We start from the raw sequence: 22,496 nt of genomic DNA, 5'->3' as shown, positions 1-22,496 counted from the left end.
ACTGAGCCAAGTTTATTCAGGTAGTAAAGTTGTCCAGGTGTCAGGGAATGTCACCCTTTTCCAAAGCCCTGCAAGAAGCCTGTCATGAACTTCAGTTTCCATTTGCTTGGCACCCTTACCCCAGCCCCTTTGCAGTGGGAGTGGCGGTGTTCAGACCAGTGACACGTAAGGGGAAGTATCCTAAGATAACAGGGCAGAAACTCCTATAGGGAGAGCCTATTGCATTTACTCTTTCCTTCTCCTTGTGCCCTTAGTGTGAAAGCTTGATGGACTGTGTTTTTGCCACCATCTTGCAACCTTGGAACTTGGAGGAAAGATCAGCAGAAGTGTCAAGTCACAGAACCAGACCTCCCAGGACTACGTCTCCAGACTTCTGGTCACGTGAGAGAATCAAATGCTTTCACGATTTAAGACACTATTGGGAACGCTGTTCACTGAGGCTGACCATACCCTACTGATACACATAGGTACTATGACTATCTCTAGGGTTTAAATGAAGACAGTTGAGGTTTCTGGGGACACATTAGTGTGTAGCAATGCCTGGGCTGGAATCCTCCTCTTTCTGAATCCAGAGCCAGAACACTTAGTCCGCCTTATAATAATTCTCTAACTTTACCTGGGGACCTTGTCAAATTGCAGATTGCTCTACTTCACTCCAGAAGATTCCATTTGGCAACTTTGGTGTGGGGGTCACCAGAATCTCCATTCTAAGCAAGCAGTACAGGTGGTTCTGATACGAGGGCTTCCAAACCCCAGTTAAGGGTCACTGCCTATGTTATTTACCCCTCGATCAAGTTCATTTCTTTCCAAGCCTACCCTTCCATCACTTCAGACTGACCTCACTACAGCACCCATACCTCCTCTCCTCCCCCTCCCCCTCCTCCTCAGCACAAGAGGAAATCCAGACCCTGGCCTATCTTAGCATAAAAACATCAGGTCCTAATTCTTTGGAATCTGAGGCTGAAAGTAAGAACAGTTAGGAAGAAGGTGGAAGACCATCTCTTCTCCTCTTAAGCAGTTCTTTCTCATTTGTCAACTGGACATCCTGGGGGGTCACAGATTGAAATAACCAGCTCTAAGCCTTATTTATTCCACCAACCAGCCATCTCTTTACCTAGATGTCAACTCCTTGAACAATAGAGAAGTAAAATCATCACGAGTCTTTGTCTTGGGAGAACGTGTAGGAAAGGAGGAGGGGAAAGTAATGCACACATTCATTTTTGTCTCATGAGGAACCCACGTGGTTCACTGTTATTCAGCAGAGATCAGTCCCTGGCTTTGCCTGAGAAACACAGTCCAAACTCAATACTGTAGGAAGCTGTGAACCCAAACTTTTTAATTTTTTTCAAGAATTTCCTTTTTAATAATTAAAAAAAAATCGCCAAGCCCATGTGTCCCATAAAAATAAATGAACGTTTTCACTCTTGAACCAATAAAGCAGATGAAAGTTGGAAGCCACGTAATGCTCTCTGTGTAGCTCATCTAGGCCACGCAAGGACTTGGAGAATCAATCAGTTTATGGCTTGCCGATGGGAGAAACTGAGGAAACACCAGGTCCGTGACCCCAAGTAGGGCCACCAGAAAGTTGCCCGCCAGCTACTCTTTTGGAAAAGCGGCTTTCCTGAGGGTTGGAGAAAAGCCCAGATTCTGTAGCATGGCAAGTTCCAGCCTAGCCAGCAAGTTCAGCTGCGTTTCTAGCTGAGTCCTTCTTGCACCCAACGACCCGTTACAGAGGGCCATGTTGCATCCTGCCTTTGTGCCTGCTCCCCCTTCTTGCTGAAATCCCCTCGTGCTCCTTCCTCACACAGCAAACGCCCACTCATCCATTGCTCACTTATCACCAAGGGCTGTTGGTCCTCCCCTGTGGCTGCACGGCCGGGCCCTACTGCAGCACTTGGATACCCGATGACACCTATGTGTTCTCATGTATCTGGCCATCCCTCCATCTCTCATCAGAACATGCATGGAGCATCTCGAAGGCTGGATCCTGTTTAGTTCATTTTTATGTTTCCAGGTTGGGTCACACAGCCAGGCACAGAATAGATGCTTATTAAATGCTTGTTGAAGGCACACATTGATAAACCAGTGTAGACGCGGGGTCATTTGAGAAAAAAGATGGCACCTTCCACCCCACTGTACTCCCTAAAAGAAGTTGGAGGAGGAAATGTGAAGGAGGAAGTTCATTCAACTTTCTGGCTAGCCTTTCCCAGAGGCTGTGTCTCCTCTTTTGGTCCAAGGAATGTAAACACTCAGATTCCTTTCACTGATAAACAACTTCTTATATTAAAAAAAAAAAAAAAAAAAAAAAAGAGGAAGGAAAGCTGACAGTTACTTGGGGGAATGGTTTCTGCCGGGTCGCCAGGGAACATGTTTGTGACTGAGATGGGTATTTGGGCAAAGACACTACAGGGAGGGCTGGGATCACTTAAGGCTTATCCCCATTTTGGGGGGATTTTTTTTAAGGCTTTTCTTCTCTTGGGAGGAAGTCACATCCCGGCAGTGGCTGTCACGCTACGCTCAGTTTAGTCCTGAATGAGAAAACCCTGGGCTATAGCAGTATTGCCCCTCTCTCTCCTTCAGTTCAAAGGCTGGAAATTGAGTAACAGACATACCATCAAGAGGGATTTTCCTTCCACCCAGAGGGTGTCAGCCTCCCCACCAGGAGGCTGGAGTCAGGCCTGGTTAATGTATTTACCCAGGCCTCCAGGCAGGGCGGCCCCCAGTGATAGAGGGCTGCCCCCTCTAACCTGGGCTGTCCCGCTGGCTTTCTTCTCAGAGATCCAGAGACTGCTATCTCTGAGCAGCCTCTTCTCACAGAAGGTTCAGGTAGTTGAATTTTCACAGTGGGAGACTGGGGAAATTGGCAAAAGGGTATTGATGGGAAAAGCTCATAAGATGGAGTCGAAGAGAAAGTTCTGAATCTTTAAGCAGAGTGAACTTTGTTCCCTTCACTGGGGTACGTGGTACCAAAGAAGAAAAGATGGGGACGTGGTGGCAGGGGAATAGGACAGGGAGAGAATCAACCTTCGTAAGAGCCTGGACTGATGGTGCTGTTTTTCATGTATCGTTTTATTTAACACACTGAGTGCCCTTGAGACCTCTATTATCCCCCCTCCCACTGCACATATAGAGCGAAACTGAGGGTGATGGGGATCAGGGGGCTGCCCAAGGCCACACAGCTGGGACCTCTGGGGGTCAGGATGGGAATATGGTCTGTCAGGGCCCCGGCCATGAACCAAGTACAAGGAGTAGAAAATTCATTTAAAAAAAAAAGAAAAGAAAAGAGCTGTGCTGAACAGTTAAAAATCAGATCAGCTTGTATTTCTTAAGTGGTCTTTCTCTGCCAGGCATCATTCCTTTTAATCCTTATAAAACTTCCATTTTGTTGATGAGGAAACTGAGACTAGGAGAGGTCATGCTGCTTATTCAAAGTCAGAGAACTAAAAACTTGTAGAGTCAGACCTCAGACTCAGGGCATCAGGAATCCTAATTATTGAATTACTAATTCACTGAATGATTAATGTAATAGATAAGGCAGGGAAGAATGCACTTCTGCATAAAGGAGCAAGAGACAATAAGAATGAGCTTGTAGACACAACATTGTAAAATGATTATAAATCAATAAAAAATGTTTTAAAAAACGCAAAAAAAAAAAAAAAAAGAATGAGCTTGTAGACTCTGATGAACCATTAGGAAAATAATGTCCTCCCAAGACGCCAAGTTAGGAAGAGTGGAATCAACCTGGTTTCAGGGGGTAAGTAGGAAAAGGAGCAGAGAACAGGTGAAAGCACTTTCTGCTGGAGGCTAACGCCCCCTACAGGTCACAGCACCCTCCCACTCTTCTCCCAGGTCTTGGGATACCTGCAGATGCCAGGATATTTTAAGCTCTTTTGTGGTGGTTTTAAACAGGCACACAAATTCTTTGATACTCATCCCATGAGATAGGAAGTGTCTATGTACCCTCCCTTTGAGTCTAGGTGGGCTTGTGATTTGCTAATACCTAACAAAATGTAGCAAAACTGACTGCAAGAGTTTTGAGGCTGGCTCAGACAAGGTGACCCAGTTGCCCCCGTTTTGGCTGGACACTCTCCTTTGGAACCTTGAGCATGTGAGAAATCTGGCTCCCCTAGGGCTGCCAGACTATGAGGAAGCCAGGTCATGTGTTCTGGCCAACAGCCCCAGGTGAGGTCCCAACTGACAGCCATCCTCAACCACCAGAGATGTGAGTGAAGACTTTTCCTGATGATTCCAGTCCACAGCCTTCAAGTCACACCCCTTCCACCTCCATCTTTTTATCTTCCCAGTCCAGATCCCAGATATCATGGAGCAAAGACAAGCTATGACTTTGCCCTGTCAGGATTCCCAACACATGGAATCCAAGAGCATAATAAAGTCACTGTTTTATGCCCCAAAGCTGTGGGGTGGATTTTTGAGCAGCAAGAGTAACCGGAACATCATCTCACTTCATTTATTTTTAGGGGAAGCCCATGTTCCTTTCCTTGCCCCCCATGCCAAGCTCTTACTTTTCAGTGAACTGTGTGGATACAGTGGCAACCAACCTCTGAAGACCGCACGGGCTGATCTCATCCTTTGATGAGGGCATTGGGAATGGCAAAGATGAGCCGGCTACTTTACAACTGCCTCTCTTAGCCAGGCTCCCAGGCTCCACTCCCAGCCCCTTTGCCATCCTTCACTTCTAGCTGACAGCTCCTCACCCCCTCCCCTGTGCATCCCATTTGGATGGCAGATACCTTTCAGTCCACTGAGCCCCCAAGGCAAAAGCTTCCCATCAGCTCTAGAGCCATTTCTGTAGTTACTCCATTCACCACACCCCGGGAGCAGCTATGGGCTTTTTGTGAAAGTGTCTGGTATAAAGTCGCCTTAGCGGGTATTTACCTGGCTTGGGTTCTACCCTACTGGCGCAATTCCGTGGTTGTTAAAACTCTTCAAAGAACTAGATGAACCCGTTTCTCTTAAATTGGTGCCTGGTAGGAGATTTCTCATTTTCCCAGTACAAAGTTCATTATGGTACCCCACTGCTAACTCACTATGAGCTACCCTTTCAGCCAGGCAACAGAGAACAAAGTTCAGAGTCCAAATAAGACTTTTCTTGTGCTCTTTGGTTTTTTTTTTTTCTTTTTTCTGAGTTGACTCTGGAATCTAGCATCCATCCAGCATGGTGTGCTGGTAAAGTTTTGGATCTAAACAGCTCAATGTCTCTTCTACTTACTTGCTGGTACCCTTAGCAAGTTATCTAAATCCTCTGAGCCCCAGTTTCCTTATCTGCAGGATGGAGACAATAATTCTTACCCTGGATTGCTGTGAAGATGGAAACAGATAATGTGGTAACCAAGTTGGCTAGAGTTAGGTTAGCTGAAAAATCAGGTCTAATATTTTGTTATTATTTTTGTTGTGGTTATTGTTCAGTAAATCCTACCAGCTCTATCTTCCAAATAAAGCCAAAATCTAGTCATTTCTCATCACCTCCACTGCCAATCACCTGGTCCAAGCTACAATTACCTCTATTTGCATGACTGTAATATGCTCCTAACTGGTCTCCTGGTTTCACCCCTGATGCCTTTTGCCCTTCCACCCAGCAGCCAGAACAATCCTGTTCAGTCTTGTCATGTCACTCCCAGGCCCCAAGCCCTTCAATCACTTCCCTTCTTACTCCGTAAAGTTTTTACAATGGCCTACTAGTCTGTGCAAGGCTGGACTTCTATTACCACTACGCCTTCATCTTTTCCTCTTCTCTCTCCCTCTCTCTCCTTTCTTGCTGTTCCTCCAACAGCACACACCTGCCCTAGGGCCTTTGCCCTTTCCATTTCTTGGCCAGAGAATGCATGACTTGATCTCTTTCAAAGCTTGGCTCAAATACCCTCTTCTCCCTGAGTGCTTCCCTGACCATCCTATTTAAAATATCCCCAGTGCCTCTTTTCTGATTTATTTTTCTATAGTTAATCACCTTCTAACATACAATTGACTGACTTACATTTATTGTCTATTTCTTCTAACTAGGCTATAGGCCAGTTGAAAGCAGAGATTGCTTTCCTTTGGTTGATTGCCATCTTCAGTGCCCCAAACAGGGTCTGGCACAGAGCAGACCCTCAAATATGAGGCTGCATTGACCACAGAACACAGAAGCAACTTACTTGGCTGCTGGCTAGTATTTTACATTAACAAAGATGACTGGGTGCATTGGCGGCATCATCAATAGTTTTGTCTAAAAACATTGTCACGGTGCTGCCCTTTTCTAGTTTGAGAATATACTTACGACAAAAGCCTTGAGTAAAAACCCAGCTGAAGTCAAAAGATGCTGGGACAGTAAGACCGAGGTCTTCTGATTGCTGATTCAGAAGGCCCCTGAGAATCAAGTATGGACTCTCATTTTCAAGACCAGCTATATAATTTGCAGGGCCGAGTGCAAAATGAAAATGCGGAGTGGCCCCTTGTTCAAAATTATTAAGAATTTCAAGACTGAGACAGCAGAGCATTAAACCGAGAGCAGACCCTTCTGAGCTCAGGGCCCAGTGTCACTGCACACATTGCACAAGCACGATGCTGGCCCTCCTCATTTTCTACATCTGTATGTACATTTTTCATCCAAAGAAAACAAACCTTAGGAGGCTTGTTTACTTAGTGAACTTTATCCACCTAATGTCTCTTTAGGTTGCCACAAGGCTGGAATACTTAAGAGTATCCATTCTGCCTGAGATCCACTGATATTCAGGCTTCAAAATAATCTATTTCTGTTTTGTACTGAATTCTACCACAACCTCAATTTTAGAGCAGAAAGATTAAAAGATACCTAAAATACTCTTCCTACTCCTTGAATAGGTTACAATCTTATTCAAAGACAGTGCTAAATCCTGAGGCTAGAAGTGTCCTGGGGCCAGGTAAACAGGGATTGAAGCTTCTGAAAGAGATAAGGTCATTTCTGGCCCATCACCACTGTTACCCGTGGTCTGACCAGGAGTAGCAGTCTCTGGTTTAATGGTTTACAAATGTGGTTCAGCCTGAGAGATGACCCGAAGACACAGTGAGAATGGGACTGAGATACAGTCCAGGGTGGAGGCAGGGCCCCAGGACTCCAGATGCCATCAGGTAATTTTAGCCAGTGATGGTGACCCGTGCTAGAATCCACCAGGGCGTTGCTGGAGAGTCAGCTCCCTTCCTTGGGCTTTATTTTCTCCATCTTTCAAAGGAGGATTATACTGTTCAGAGGTTATTTTTTAATATTAAACAGATTTTAGATATCCTCTTGCATTTTGAGTTTTTTGGAGTCAGGCAACACACGCACACACACAAAAACCCACACAAGTTCCTGGACCCCTTTATTCACATTTTCTGGGGGAAAAGAAAAGAAAAAAGAAACTTTTTGCATATTTTCATTACAGGTCCATTTTGACATCTTAAATTTTTAAAATGACCTAAAGTTACCTCTAGATTTTCAAAAAGTTCTAAAGATGAGACGATCTGGCCACAAAAGTCTAAAAAATATTAAATTAATGAGAAACATTAGTTCAACATTTCAAGAACAATTTGTCACCAAACAAATGAATTGGAACTTATGGAGGTCTTTCTTACAAGACTTCAAAGGTTTTTCTTAAAGATAACTAAAATAAGTTTCATACACTATCTAAAAATTTCTGTGTACACCTACATCCTGAAGTGAATTGTTTTTTTTGTGGGTCAGAAGTAAACCATTTGCACAGGAGGACATGTGATCATTCATATTTACAAGGGTAAACTTTTCTTCACCTCCATTTTGGTGTTTGATAGGGCTGTGAACATTTCAAGGGAGTTTGGCTTTAGTGTGATTGCTTAAATGTGTCCATTAAACTGTGGGCATCGGTTTCATAGGAAGTGAAATGTTACAAGGTTCTCAACTCTGGTAGAGACAGAAAAATTCTGCCCAACACATTTGGAATCATAGGTTTCTCGCCCTTTACATAAATATTCTGAGAATTTAACTCCCTATCTGGTTTTCCGCAAGGTTCTCACATAAGCAGGACCCACTTTCATTCTGACCATTCTCATTCATATATTGTCTACAGAAGGCGACAGCCGGCTCCAGAAATGGGAGACTGGGCGTGGGTCACCTTGTTTCTGTGCAGTCTTAACGAAACTGCTGCATTTTCGGGGATGGCTAGCAGGGTGCAAGGAATTCCTTCGCCTGCAGAGAAATCCACAAGGAACGTTACAAGGGAGCCGAGTTGTGCTATCTTAATGGCGCTTAGCCTGGTTCCTCTGTCTCCACCAGGCGATACATCCCTGCAAGCCAGTCAGCCAGGACCTGCTCCTGTCCGCATATTCCCGGCTCCTGCAGAGATTCTCCTTTTCCAAGCCCCCCTCCTCCCCTCTGATCTTCACATTCTTTCCTTAGATATGTTAATACCCTCTCAGAGGCGCTACCTGGGGCAGCCTCTCAGTCTCTTTCAGGGGATTTTATCTCTCTACCCAGATCAGCGATGGCGCCCGTAGAGTTGTCTCACAAAGCTGCCTGCTTCCCTGTTTACAAGTTCAGGTGAGGGTTGCAGGCTCGGGGTACAACTTCTGTGTCCCAGATGCCTGACAGGGGTTTTAAAGCATTCATACTTGGATTGTGCTAAATTCAAGGCTGGGCCCCTAAATAGCTATTGTTTCTAATTGATAAAAAGGGATAAAATAATTGATAGTGCAATTGATAAAATAATTGATAATTATTAAAATTATTAGGTTGGATCATAGGAAATTGCCAATATTCAGCTCTATAATTATAGAAATGTTCTGTTTCGACCTAATACTACAAAATGGTTTCAGATATCAATGAAGAGATATTGAAAGATTTTTGTTTTGTCTTTTCACTGTGTTCTACCCCCCAATTTCTTTTCCTGTTCCCTGTATACCTGTGCTAAGACCACGCACACGTACAAACACAAACATACACACACTAACAGTATGACTTACTTTTTCTTTTTTAGGCCCTTAGAGAGTTAAGGAAACCAGACGACAGTGAGGTAGCACATTTACATGAATAAAAAGCAGTTCTCCTCACAATATTCTTATCCTTTGTTCAGGAATATCCACCCCCCACCACTCCCTCTCTCCCAGCTCTGACGGAAATCATTCTTTTAGCTTGAAAGCAATGAAGGCTTGAGGGCAGGCAGCTTGTACAGGGAACAAGCCCCAACACTGAGTCACAAAGATCTGGATTCTGCATTTGGTTTATTTCTTGGTATGTGATCTTGGACAAGTTACCTAACCACAGTGTATTCCTTTTTCTCATCTGAAAGATGAGGACAGTAATACCTACTTTATGGGTTGAAGGGAGCCGAATAAGATAATGTACATAATGTACCTAAAACGGGGCTCCAAACTCAGTGAAACCAATAGAATGAAACATCCCGTCCCTGGAGCTTCCGGCCTCCATGCCTCCCCGTCTACCACACGTGGCTCAGAAACCAAAGAGCCGCACTGTACGTGAAGTGACATGTGGCCTGGGACATTGGGTGTCTCAGTAGTAACCAGTCTGCCGGGTGAGTCATGGTTTGCGATGTATCTGTCGCTTTGGGAAAGATAACTTGCAGCTGGGGAGGCACAGAAGTGGCTTTGTGGCGTCAGTGACATTTGGGCTTGTCCCTAAGGATGGTTAAGATTTAGACATACCCTCTAGGCCAGCATGGTCTCATTAAACTTTCTGCAATGATGGAACCATGCTATCATCTGTGATTTGTGTTGGCTAAAACGTGTGGCTACCGAGCACTTGAAATGTGGCTGGTGTGGCAAAAGTGTGAGTCTTAAATTTAATTTTAATTAAACAGCCACGTATGGCAAGTGGCTAAGGTACTGGCCAGCACAGGACTAGGCAGAGGAAAAAGCAAAAGTGAAGTGACAGAAGCAGGAAAGAAATCTTGGGGGCAGGCCTGGCGTGCACCCCGCGTTGCCCTGGCTGCAGCCCAGGGTGCGAGGACACTACTTAGCAGCACAGGCAGCTGGAGGGAGATGTGCGGCGAACTGATCATCAGTGTAAAGAGTTTAAATGTTCTTTTCTAAGCCATGGGAGCTAGTGAAGGTTGGTGAGCTGGGGAGTGACAGCATGTCACTCAGCTTCGGAGTGATCAATCTAGCAGGAGCTAGAGGAGCGGAGTTACTCTGATTTGACCCCCTAGAAGCTGGAAATGGAAACTTTTGGGAGTGTGACTGTGAAAACCTAGGTGAAGCTCTTCCTGAGTGCTGGGCACTGTGCAGACAGCTCTGCCCTGCGTTATCTCATGTCACTCGGAGGCAGGCGCTGCCAACAGATCTGTCTCACAAAGGAAAATGGGCTTCACCGTTGGTTAAGTTACAAGTCCGCCAGCAAGTACGGAAAGGAAAATTCGAACTCAGGTCTGTTGGATTCCAAAGACCGCAAAGGAAAGTATTTAACTCTACTCCACCTCTGTTTTTGAGCTCCCTGGGGGAAATAAGAGAAGTCAGTCTCCCCTGGCAGTGTAAAGAGAGGTGACACCAAGCCAACCCTAAAGGTGAGGACTTGACAGTAAACGAACTGGGTGTGGCTTTTCTCAAGACCTGAGACAGGAAACGCTTTTCTTTCCACCTGCATTTCTCAATGGGACTCCCTGTTCTGTTGCCAGGCCTGACCTCTCTCATCTTCCTACTGCCTTGGTGAAAGACTAAATTAGGCTATTACCGAGCCCATTAGCTTGCCTATTTGTGGGCCAGAAGAGTTATTATCTGTATTTGGGGAACTCTCCAAGAGTAGAGACTTATTTCCTTCCTGAGATCTCTTCAATTTGCAGGCAATTATCTGATGGCTTTTAAAATTTCTTTTACAATCTTCTCTTAAAAGGCAGCTCAATGTGGTTTTAAAAACACCAATTTGAGAACTAGGCTGCCTAGATCTGAATCCTGGTTCAGTCTGACTTAGAGCATGTTGCCAACAATACAACCTACCTCAATACAACCTACTTCACAGGCTATTTTTAAGGAATCAATGAGTAAAGGTACTTAACATGCTTAGAATTGTGCAAAGCATTTCCTATATGCGGTTTACAAGCATTACCATTTGCCAAAAACTGGGCGGGGCTGGGGCAGGAGTGTCCAGGAGGAGGAAGAAGCAATTCTCAGAAGACCGCTCTAAAACATCTGGGTGTGAATCAAAAGGAATTGGTCAGAAAGATAATGGAAGGCCAGTTTTCTGAGTTAAGATCAGACTCTTCCTTAAAGAGAAGCCATACAAATGTAAACACTTGCAGAGAAGGTAGATTGGAAAGGAGGGAAAAAGGAAATTTTGACAGGTACTTGAAAGAACAGTTACTACGTGCGTGGCAGCAAACCCTTCGCACTTTCGGGCAGATGACAGGGGCTTAACCTCAGTCCGGGTCGCAGCGGGCACTTGTTAAATTGCAGCTTCCAGAGCTCAGTGCTGCCACCTACAGGGCCTGCGAGGCAGAGCGCGCAGCTCTCAGGGCTCCTAGGCGGCGGGGAGCTGGGTCCACGCTGGGTGGGTAAGCACCTCACTAGCCGTCATTAACTCCCCTCTCTTACAAGTTTTAAATGCTTCTGGCCCCAAAAGTTCTGGGACACATTTTTAAACATTATTTCCAAAAGTGGGGGTGGGGATGAAAACATAAAATGAGGCAGAACTCCACACACAGAAATGTAGAAAATATCACCCTGATGTAGCAACAAGTGCCAGGCACTGAGTTAGTGGCTTGGCACATGAAACTGCATTGAATCCACACAAAAGATAGTGTCAGTAGTATTCTGCCCATTTCAAGGTAGGTTAAGGAATCCAAGACACAACTGTTTAGAACCTGAGCCACTCCCACTCCAGTTGTCCACATGTCATAACACACTACCCGACAAATTGTTTTTGCATCGTTCCCATGTATAAAAGGGCACACAACTGAGTTGACCAAACAGAATCAACAGTCACAAAGAGCTTCTGTTTGCACATAGCAAGTGATGCCTACCGTGAGCTTTGAAAATCTGAACCCCTCAAATGATGCTAAAGCAGAAATTTTCACTTAAGGACTTTATTACCACAACTTCAATCTTTGTCCATTTGTAAATTATTTCTATATATGCAAGCCGGCCTGAATGAATTAATGTCGTAGCCTAACTACAAAGTGCCCTGTCTTGCTTTTACCAAGTCAAACTCTTATAATTAATTGACATTTGGACACATTTGGGCTACATTTGTACTACAAAGGTTGTGTTTGAATTGATCATCCTGTGGTACTAACAATGCTTCTCAAAGTTTAGTGTACACATATTCACCTGGGGACCTTGCTGAAATGCAGATTCTGATTCAGTGACTCTGGGTTGGGGTCTGAGGTTCTGCACCTCTAATAAGCTCTCAGGTGATGTGGGTGCTAGCAAGCATGTTTTGCGTTTCAGAGAACTTAAAGATTTGCAGTTCTGTTGAATCATCAAAGTAAAATTTTACTGGCTTGCATATTACTTATATTTGATTGTTTTCAAATGCTTTGAGAATCAGTAAATTATATGTTCCACCTAAAATACTTTATCAACTGAAACAAGGAATTTACCAGGATATTCTATTCCTTTACCCAGGCTGGATTGTAAAGTGTTTATCTTTAGAAATTCTGGGACCTAAAGAAATTTCACCTTTGATCAGAGACTAATTTAGTCACCATGAAAATTATTTTCCAAACTCTAAGGGAGAGTAATGGTGGTACTAATGCAAGAAAAACTTGTAAAAATTAAACTTCCCGTTTTTTTCAGGTTTTTCAAGCTGACGTTTTTTGCCATTTAGGAAACTGGCTATATGGAAGTATAGAGTAGTAGACCTGGTGACTCACTTAGAAACCAAGAAGCAGTTGGGAGGGTATAGCTCAGTGGTAGACAGTATGCCTAGCATGCACAGGGTCCTGGTTCAATTCCCCAGTACCTCCATTAAAAAATAAATAAGTGAATCTAATTACCTCCCCCTTGCAATTAATTAATTAAAAAACCCAAGAAACACCATCTCATATCCCTCAGATCTGGGGGGTCCATTGATGCTTACATTTAGCAGTGTCTCCAGATGTTGAAGGGCAGAAAGTAACACATTCACATGTCATACAGAGCAAACATCTATGATGCTCATAGGACAAGCTATTTATAGCAGTAAAGAATAAAATGACTCATCAACAGACTGCCACTTAACTTGTTTGTTTTGTCTGGTCCCCACTGAACGGCATCTGTTGGTATTATAATAGCTAATGCCCAGCAGTTATTTCCATCATACACCTCACTGGGGATGAGAAATGCAATGGAACTAGATCCTCTGTTTGGAATTGAATTTTTCCCCAACATCAATTAAAATGAGCAGGAAAGGTGTTGTGTTCTCCCCTACGACTTCTTATTTACACGAATAAAAGCTATATACTTAAATGGTTCAATGTAAACGACTGCTTTAGATGTCGTAGAGAATAAAATGTCTCAAATTAGAATAGTGGAAATTATTGAATAATAACAACATGAAAGAAAGTATGGTCACTTCAACAGGCACAAAGTACCTGTTCTGCACATTGCAGTTTTTCCAAAAATGTGCATTTATTGCCTTGCATGGCCTTAAGATTGATTGCTAGGTTTGCATAGCAAAGACTGACATGGATTAAGGTACTGGCCCCTCCCCAGCTTAAGTCTGAAAAATCCACAGGGTCACGTTTTCAACCCTGGACCAATGAATGTGGTCAGAGGGATGAGAGATAACCATTGGCCCAGCTTTGGCCACGTAATCCCCCTGTTTGCTGGAAAAGTGTGAGGGAATGGGGGGGTTATAATTATTTCAGACTTTAATCAAACCATATATTTTGAGAAATATTTCCCTAAGAAGAGGCTTACTCTTCTGGGAAAAACTCATGTCCATCACAACTTTGGTCAAGTGACTTCATTTATTTGAACCTTAGTTGAAGAGTCTGTATGTTTGTTTGAAGGAGTAGAATTAGGTGCTTTCGGAGGGCCCTTTCATATCTAAAATCTCTAGTTTTCAGTTACCTTCTTAGGTATGAAATGATTTCATATCCATCCCTGAAAAGCAGACAGAGGTGATGCTATTTCACTCTCTTATTAAATGGGGAAACCAAGCCTCCTGAAGTTAATGAGTTTGCCTCAATCATTAGAATGTAAAGTGGCAGAACTAGGACTAGATATTAAGTGATTGGATTAGTTCTGGAGAATTTCCTTTGAACACTACGTACATTAGTGAAATTAGTTTTATTCATTCCATAATGACCACTAACTAATTTCATTGGTAGCAAACTGCTATAAATTAAGCGAGAGTTGAAGGGATAGTTCTGATGAATTAAATCTCGGGCACTTGAATTTTTAATTTTGCTGCCTTCTGAGAGGTGCTGAGATTGTTCATTAATATGATTACTGTCGCTTTGATGGGAGTTACTGGAAAGTTTGGCTTGGGGAAAGAAAAGCAACTGAGAATTCAAGTTGAAAGCAATTGCTTTTAGAAAGAGACTGAAGGAAAGACTGGGAGGAACTGATTATTATCTTCCAGCTCACAGACACTCGATATTATTCGTGAAGCTGATAGCAGTCAAATAAGTCACTATTGTTTGTTTTAAGATTTCCCTAAATAAATATTTACACCACACAATCAATGAAGTCTACAAAGTCAGTGGGATGGGTTTTATTTTTAACAAGTCTTAAATTAATTGTATATCCTGTGCATCTACAAACATCTATTAAGATAACTTTGAGCACTAGTTTGCAGCTCCTAATGATTGGCTTTCTTTTTGAGTAATATTTCAGTCTAACATATAACATTTTTACGACCAAAGGGGAAAATAATCTTTGATGAAGAATGTATAAAATTATGATTTGAAAGCCTTAATGCGTCTGCCTTGGGTCTGCCAATTAATGAATTTATCCTCAAGGAAATAAAAATTAATAGTAAAAAGGATGTTTGCTAAAGCACCTCAGAGTAGTAAAAAAAAAAAAACAAAAACAAAACAGGAAACAACTTAGATGCGAGGTTACTAAAGAAGATTATGATACCTTCATAAAATTGGGACTTTTGTATAATAATTTTAAAATGATGCTGCCAAAGAATAATTAGTGACAAAAACATTCACAATAGCTTAACCAACAAGAACAAACGCTCCAGAGTCAGGCTACCTGGATTCTGATTCTAGTTCAAGCAACTCCCTGTTGTGTGACCTTGAACAATTTACTTAATCTTTTGTGCTTAATTTTACTCAGATATAAAACGGGGCCGGTAATGACAGTACTGCCTCATAAGCTTGTTGGGTGAAATGAATGAGGTAATCTAAGTAAATTGCTTAGCACAGAGCCAGTCACTATAACAAGATTATAAAACAGTACAACATTTTTTTTCTTTGCTAATCTGTTTTTCCAACTTTGGGGGCCAACAATTATGTTAATTTGGTGATGATGAAGAAAATACAAGTTATTTAAAAAAATTATTAAACATTTTAAAATTATGATAATATACATATAACATAAAATTACCCACCTTAACATGTTCAAATGTACAGTTTAGTAGTGTTAAGTACATTCATGTGGCTGTGTAACCAATCTCCAGAACTCTTCATCTTGCAAAACTAAAACTCTAGACTCATTAAACAGTACCTCTCTGTTCCCTCCTCCCCCCCAGCCCCCAGGCAACCACCATTTTACTTTCTGTCTCCATAAACTTGAATACTCTTGATACTGTACTGGAACTATACAGTATCTGTCTTTTTGTGACTGGCTTATTTCACTTAGCATGATGTCCTCAAGGTTCATCTACATTGTAGCATGTATCAGAATTTCCTTCCTTTTTCAGGCTGAATAATATTCCACTGTATGCATATACCACATTTGGTTTATCCATTTATCTGCTGATGAACATGTGAAGTGCTTCTACCTTTTGGCTGTTGTGACTAATGTGGCTATAAACATGGGTACAAATAATTACAGTTTTTTTTCAAAGAAAGCATATTATAAGTTCCCCTAAATTTCCTAAAACTGGTAAGATGCAAGTAAACAGGGACTACAGGTGATTGAAATCCTAGACTTGCTCTTTCTCTCTGAAAGTGCTTCAGTTTTTAATAAATAAATAAACTAATTAATATATTGAGCTTTTTATTAGGCACTTTGTCTTTGAGGCTAGTTATTTCAGAAAATTTTATATTTAGTTGAAAATAACAAGGGAAAAAGCCAACAACAAGGGCTGAAACCAGACAGGTGCTGCTCATCCTCTCATAGTCAGGACAGTCTGAGGTCATCAGCCCAGAGCTCATATTGCATTTCATGGTTTCAGAGTCTAATCTTCTCTTTTCTTGCTCTGCCAAGTCCCTAAAGCTTTCTTCCTGGAGTCTTTTCTTGGGACTAAGTGGCTGCTGGAGCTCCAGCAGCTTTATTTCTGTTTCTATTCCAGCCATAAGAAAGGAGGAGAGGAAGAAGGAAGAGTATGTCCCTTCTTTAAAGATGCTTTCCATTGGCTAGAAGTTAGTCATGTGGTCACTCTTATCTGTAAGAAAGGCTGAGGAAAGTGGTGTTTATTGCCCATAAGCCATATGCACTGCACAAATTAGGGGCTCTAAAGTGAGGAAAAATGAATACTGAGGGACAGCCAGGGTTTTCTCCCAGAGTGTAACATGTTAATTAGCATCTTGGAATATATATCCTTAGGTAGATAATGTTGAACTGTTTTTCTCTGAGTCTATAGATAATCTTGAATAATGATTCTGAGGCAATGGTGATTTGCTGGCTCAGCTGATGCTTCCTCCAAATGAGACTGAGCTTGTAAAACCTAGAACGATAGACTGGTGCCTTGAGTTTGTGCTGAGATTCCATTTATTATTCCCCACTTAAATAGACAGATAGGGCTGTGGTTTTCTTGCCAATGAAGCTGGTGATTGGGCAAATTTGGTTGGGGAGTTACTGACCAGATAGAATGTGGAAGACCCTCTCTCCAAGATCATTCTGTACTAATGAGCACACATTGGTGCCTACCTAGTGGAGTCAGATTTTTATCTGATTTCTATAACTTCCAATATGAAAATAATTTCTTGATTAAATATTTTAGATGTTGACAAAAGTTAACATCTTCTTTGAAAAATAGCTGCTTTTGTTTTAATTGTAGAACTGGAGAATCTGTGACACTCCAATGTGGTTGTTTTGGCTGATGGATATTTAAATAAACAAGTACTATGTGAAACAGGAAAACTTTACCCCATTACTCATGAAGTACCATCATCCTTGAGGCAGAGATGGGGTGAGGTCAGAGGTGGGTGAGGGCCAGGGAAGGAGTGAGGGGAGTTTATTACAACATTAATTCAAAAATTTAAAAAAAAACAGTGATTTTGTTATTTCAATGCAGCTGTGTCTAAAAATGCCTTGGTCCCATCATCTTTTTTCAAAATGCCCTGCTTTAAAAGTGAATAAACTCTTTAATGAGTACAGTTGTATGAAAAGAACTTTAAGATTACAAACAATAGAGAAAATGAGAAAAAGAGCAGGTTAATTATTAATTATAATAATTATATAATTAATAATTAAAATTCCATTTTAATAAACATTTAAATAAAATAGACCAATATCACTAAAATTATGCTTTTGTCATTGTCCTCACTCTCCCTACTGCCACAAAAAGTAATTTCAGGGCTTCTGATTTTTTGGAATGATACTAGAGCCCTCTGGCAGAATCTAGAGGACTTCTCATCAGCCTCAATGGTACACTCTCCTGTCTGAAGAACCAGAAACTGAGCAAATCAATAGCAAAGCCCAGTGCAGTTCTTTAGTGTTTTCACCTACTGACCTAAGAGTAAATTCACTGTTCAACTGGTGAGCCATATTATGGTCTGCTTTTCAAGGTCCTGTAACTTGCATCATTGGTGACAGTTCAGTACAATAGATACTTCAGTACTGATTGCGACAACTCTCTAACTTTAATCTGCATTATATTTAAAACATCCAGTGATCCTTTCCTCTATTCTTATGACTCAAGAAGGCAGAACACTGAAAATGGAAAGCATCTTGATCAGAGAGCCAGAGGAGCTCTGTTTAAACAGACAATGCCCTTGACTAGCTGTGTGGCCCTGGGCTAGTCACTTCCCTCTTAGCCTTCAGAATTCTCATTCTTAAAGGCAAAGCATAGGGAATTGGTTTGTATGATCTCCAAGATCTCCAGTGCTTTAAAAAATGTTAAAGGCAGCATTTCTACTTTCATCCCAAGAAGAATCATATAATCATTACTGAAGAGGCTGAGACACTGATTCACGTGTACTATGCACTCCAACCCCCAAACCCTTTCGAACAGATGTAGGTGAAAATGGTGCTCTCATGAATAAATGTGCAGATTGCTGACGAGACCTGCAGAAACAATTTCCATTCTAAAGAAATACAGTCTGGTTGTTTCCAAGAAGTAGGCACCTATCCATGGTAAACACCCTGTTGCTCATTTGGGCTGGATACTTCCAGGGCTGCCTATGTAGCCCTCGGTATCTGCGAGCCTTTCCACAGCGCTGCTCAGCCAACAGACAGCGCCAATTGAATGACGGCTGCCCAGTCTCTGTATACGTGTGTCTCCCTGCTGTTACTTGCTGCCACTCCTGAATTGTCCTTTCCCCTACTGAAGCCTTCTCCGCTTTTCAAAGCTCAACTCCTGTGCCATCTCCTCCATGAAGCTAAACCTCCTCTTTCTTTAAACTTCGCTGACAGGCCATGTTATGCTCTCTTACATTCACTTCAGACCTTGCACTGCATCCATTTCTAAACATGCTTTCTCTTCCTTACTAGACTGGGCTCCTAGGTAGCAACTTCCCTATCCTCATGAAGTCTAAAATGCCTGATGTCTTTCCATAAAGCAAAACCCTCACGCATTTATGGAATACTTCCGGCCCTCCCTAGTGGTTGGTATCACAATTTCTTTACCCTGCTGCCTTGTTTGAAGGGTCTATTTATTTCTGTTTTTAGGAAGCTGGGTTGATGTAATTTCTCTTGAAGTTACTTTGAATCCATGTTACTGAATGGTGTATTTGCTAGCATTTTTCAGTGCAAATTCAGCATCATAGTTTTGAAGGGAGATGAAGAGAATTTCTCCTACCACGGGCCTGGTTCCTTTTGGGTCTGATTAGGTTATATGTTTTATTTTAAAGAGAATGAGATGGCTCATTGTCTAGCTGAGACTAGAACAGGCCCTAAGTTATAGAATGATCTTTGGGTCCCATTAATTCCTTTACTCTGAAAAATGTCATAAACAGAGTCAAACACATTTTGTTCTCCTTTGGATTTCAGTCAAGAGCTTTTGGGGATTTGGATGGTCCCACCCTTTAAACGTGAAGGCAGATCCATATGCTTTTCAGTGCACAGCCTCTTTCTTCTTTTCTTTCTTTTTTTGACCTCAGAATATCTCAGCTTTGTGTAGACAGAGACCAACTGGCAGCTGATAGACTGTCACTTGAAGGGGTGGTGGCAGCAGCAGTGGAGGGCTGATAAGCTCTTTGGGGAGAAGGAAGAAGTAGGGCCCTTTTGCTGAGAAGGCAGCAGGGAAAATCACTGGTGGCAGCTGATTGGAACAAATGGGAAGAATGGACAAGTTTGCCAAAGGCTTCTGTATATCCTTCCCATTGGTAAACTTCCAGGTAGATGAAAATATTTTCCAGGTAGTTTTTAGGTTCACACCTATAGGGAAAGTTCAGGGCACTACATCTTTGGTTTGAGAAATGCCACACACACCTAGATTCCATCATACAGACTTTTGTCATGCAAACCCTTGAAGATGTCTGCCTATAACTAATGTGTCCTCTTCAAATATTCTGCAATTCCATATCTACTGCTGAGGTCTAGGGCAATGAAAAGCCTCCCAACCTCTCCGTTGTTCCGTTTTCCTTAATTAAGTCACGATTAGCATCTTTAGCTAAAGCCTCATGCAGGGAGAATCTTTAGAGAGGGGTGGTGGTTTCATCGGACTGTAATTATCTGTTGTAATAAATGTTTTTATTTTATTTTTTTAATCGGTCTCTATGGATTGAGAGGTAAGGCTGGGTTTAGAGATTTCTTTTTTCCTTTTTTTTTTTTTTTTTTTGCACGTTCTCTTTATTGTTAGTGAATACATTAAACACTGATTTTCAAGAAGCTGCCTGGCCATGGTGGTTATTTGGGGAGAAAAAAAGCAACCACACATCATCTTTCTTCTCTTTTAATTTAAGTTTTACACTAAAAATCTGTTTTGAGAGGGAAATGGAGCGTGCTAAGCTAATGACAGCTTTCCCTTCTCTGATTTTTTCCGTGTCAGAGCAATGCGCTTGTATCGGCCCCTTGGCGTGCCGGTTTGTGGGCATTGCTGCCTTAAAGGAAGCTCTCCATCTACTCGAAAAAATAAAAACAAATAAACAGCGCTCCCCTACCCCTTCCAAAGCCAGGAGGGCTTAAGAGGAAACTATACTAAATGTGTCGGCAAACAGACTAATTCATTTGCAAAGGTATAGTTTCTGCGACTACAGACAACCCACTTCGCCGGGAAATTGTTAGGTGCGCCCCGCTGGGAAACATGCTTGGCTAGTCGGTGATTGTTGTTTGGATGCAACCAGGCCGACCAGCCAGGAGGGTCGGCGTGTGGTGGTGGTGGGGGGGGGGGGGGGGCCGTTTCCATTCTTGGGGAAAGGAAGCCGGCGACCCACGGTGAGCTCCGAGGACGGCTGATCATCAGGTCCCAACACTTGCCAAGCGTCCCCTAATTCTCATTTGGTTACAAAAACTCTTCTCTCCTCCTTTGAGCAGAGGGTGCCACGGCTTGAGCGGAAGGCCGCGGTCCGGCCAGGGTGGATCCGCCGGCCGTACGGTCGGACTTATTGTCACCCAGGTCTGCGAAGGCGAGAACTCCGAGCCTCGGCGGCTCCAGCCAGAGATTAGCCGCCCCGCGGGTCCCTCCCTCTTTCTCGGGTGAATGAATGATTAGTCAAACAGCACCCGCCCCGGTCCGCCCGAGTTTGGAAGGGAGGAGTCATGGAGCGACTGTTCCTTTTTTTTAAGGGAGAAAAGCGTTAGCTTCTGTACGTTTATTACTCTACCTTGCGCGTCGTTTCAATTTCTGTCTTCTCTACTGTCATGACGCGCAGACACATAAGCACAGAGCACTGATCTCGAAGGCCCCTCGCCCCTCTGACTGCTCGGCCTGTTGAGTCCGCTGTCGCGCCCCCACCAGAGGGAAGTAAAGCAGGGAGTGAAAAGTTAGGGGGCCCCCCGGCCCCCGTTTGTCGCTCCTTCCCAAAGCTGGGACACCTGGAAAGAGTGGGGGTGATGAGGCGCTCTGCGCCCCATATTCTGCTCCCTCCCAGGGTTGGAGCACCCGGGCGTGAGCAGGGGTGGTGCGGCATACCCCCTTAGGGGAGGTTTCCGCGGGGAAGGGAGGAGGCGCCGCGCGCTCCGGGCGGTGGAGACACGCCTGCCCCGCTGGGATCCGCGCCTAGGGGCAAGTGGTTTCCCTCGAGGGGCTGGGGAGTGGGCTGGAAGCCCAGCGGAGACGAGTGCAGGGCGCGGGCTTCTGCAGTCCCTCCTGCGCCGGGGCGCCCCCAGCGGGTTCCCGGAGGCGCCCGGTGCGCCCGGGTCTCCGACGCCAGAGCGAGCGTGCGCGCTGGCCGGGTCGAGAGCCGGTGGGCCGGCAGAAGGTGGGAGTGCAGCAGTGGAGGACGCGGCGGCAGCGGCAGCGCCCCGGGGCAGTCGCTGCAGCCCGGGCGGCGGCGGCGGAGCAGCGGTGCGCAGCGGGCTGCGCAGCCACTCCTTTCTGCCTATCTCCAGCTGCTGTGACACCCCCTTCTCCCGGCCCCCGCTCTGTTGTAGAAGGGCAGACGACTAAACCGCTGCAAGCAACTCCTTAAAAAAAAAAAAAAAAAAGCCGCATTGGAGGAGCCTGGCCGCAGGACCCTCCTCCCTGGGCGCCCCCCACCCCTCGCCTCCCTCTCCCGCCTCCCCCGCCCCCCCGGCTCCCGGGCGCCCGCCTCCCTCCTTCGCGGACTGTCTCCCGACTCGCCGGCTGAGAGCCCTTTTTGACTGCGAGCGGTGGTAGCGGAGCATAGGCGGCGGCGCGGGACCTGCAGTCGCCCGGGATTCCCTCCAGGTGACGATGCTCTGGTTCTCCGGCGTCAGGGCTCTGGCTGAGCGTCCCTGCCGGCGCTCGCCCGGGATTACCTGCTGCGTCTTGCTGCTGCTCAATTGCTCGGGGGTCCCCATGTCTCTGGCTTCCTCCTTCTTGACAGGTAGGGGAGGGGGCAAGAGGCACCGGCCCTCCCGGATGCTGGTTTGGTACCTGGGAGAGGAGGCACTGGCTTGCCCCGGGGACGGGAGGGTGGGGAGCGAGCACCTTGGAGCCTGCCTCTCGCTGGCGGATGGGGATGAATCGAAGCCAGCGGAGTTAAAGGGTGGGAAGGCAGTGAGTAGGTTAAGCGGTGGAGAGCGGGAAGGCTGTTGATAGCAATACTGTAGTGATAATGGAAATTGTTCTATTTGAATTTGAGAAATTATTTTTAGTTTTCTTCAAGCTTTAT

The 22,496-nt window shown here is 44.1% G+C and overlaps 1 protein-coding gene across 2 annotated transcripts in view; it reads left to right on the top strand.

Moving 5' to 3' along the window:
- The first annotated feature begins 277 nt into the window (after positions 1 to 277).
- Positions 278 to 22,496, top strand: part of BMPER (BMP binding endothelial regulator) — a 260,391-nt gene continuing 238,172 nt past the window's right edge. The window contains exon 1 of one of the 2 annotated variants that reach the window (XM_064487450.1): positions 278 to 467. In XM_064487450.1, the coding sequence (XP_064343520.1) occupies positions 395 to 467 (73 nt within the window). In that variant the 5' untranslated portion in view covers positions 278 to 394. Of the gene's footprint in view, positions 468 to 21,964; positions 22,209 to 22,496 lie in introns of those variants that run through there. The other variant, XM_010988075.3, reaches the window with a different exon arrangement.

The sequence above is a fragment of the Camelus dromedarius genome, chromosome 7, assembly GCF_036321535.1.
Source record: "Camelus dromedarius isolate mCamDro1 chromosome 7, mCamDro1.pat, whole genome shotgun sequence".
NCBI classification, from domain to species: Eukaryota; Metazoa; Chordata; class Mammalia; order Artiodactyla; family Camelidae; genus Camelus; species Camelus dromedarius.
This window is presented reverse-complemented; position numbering and strand designations above follow the sequence as displayed.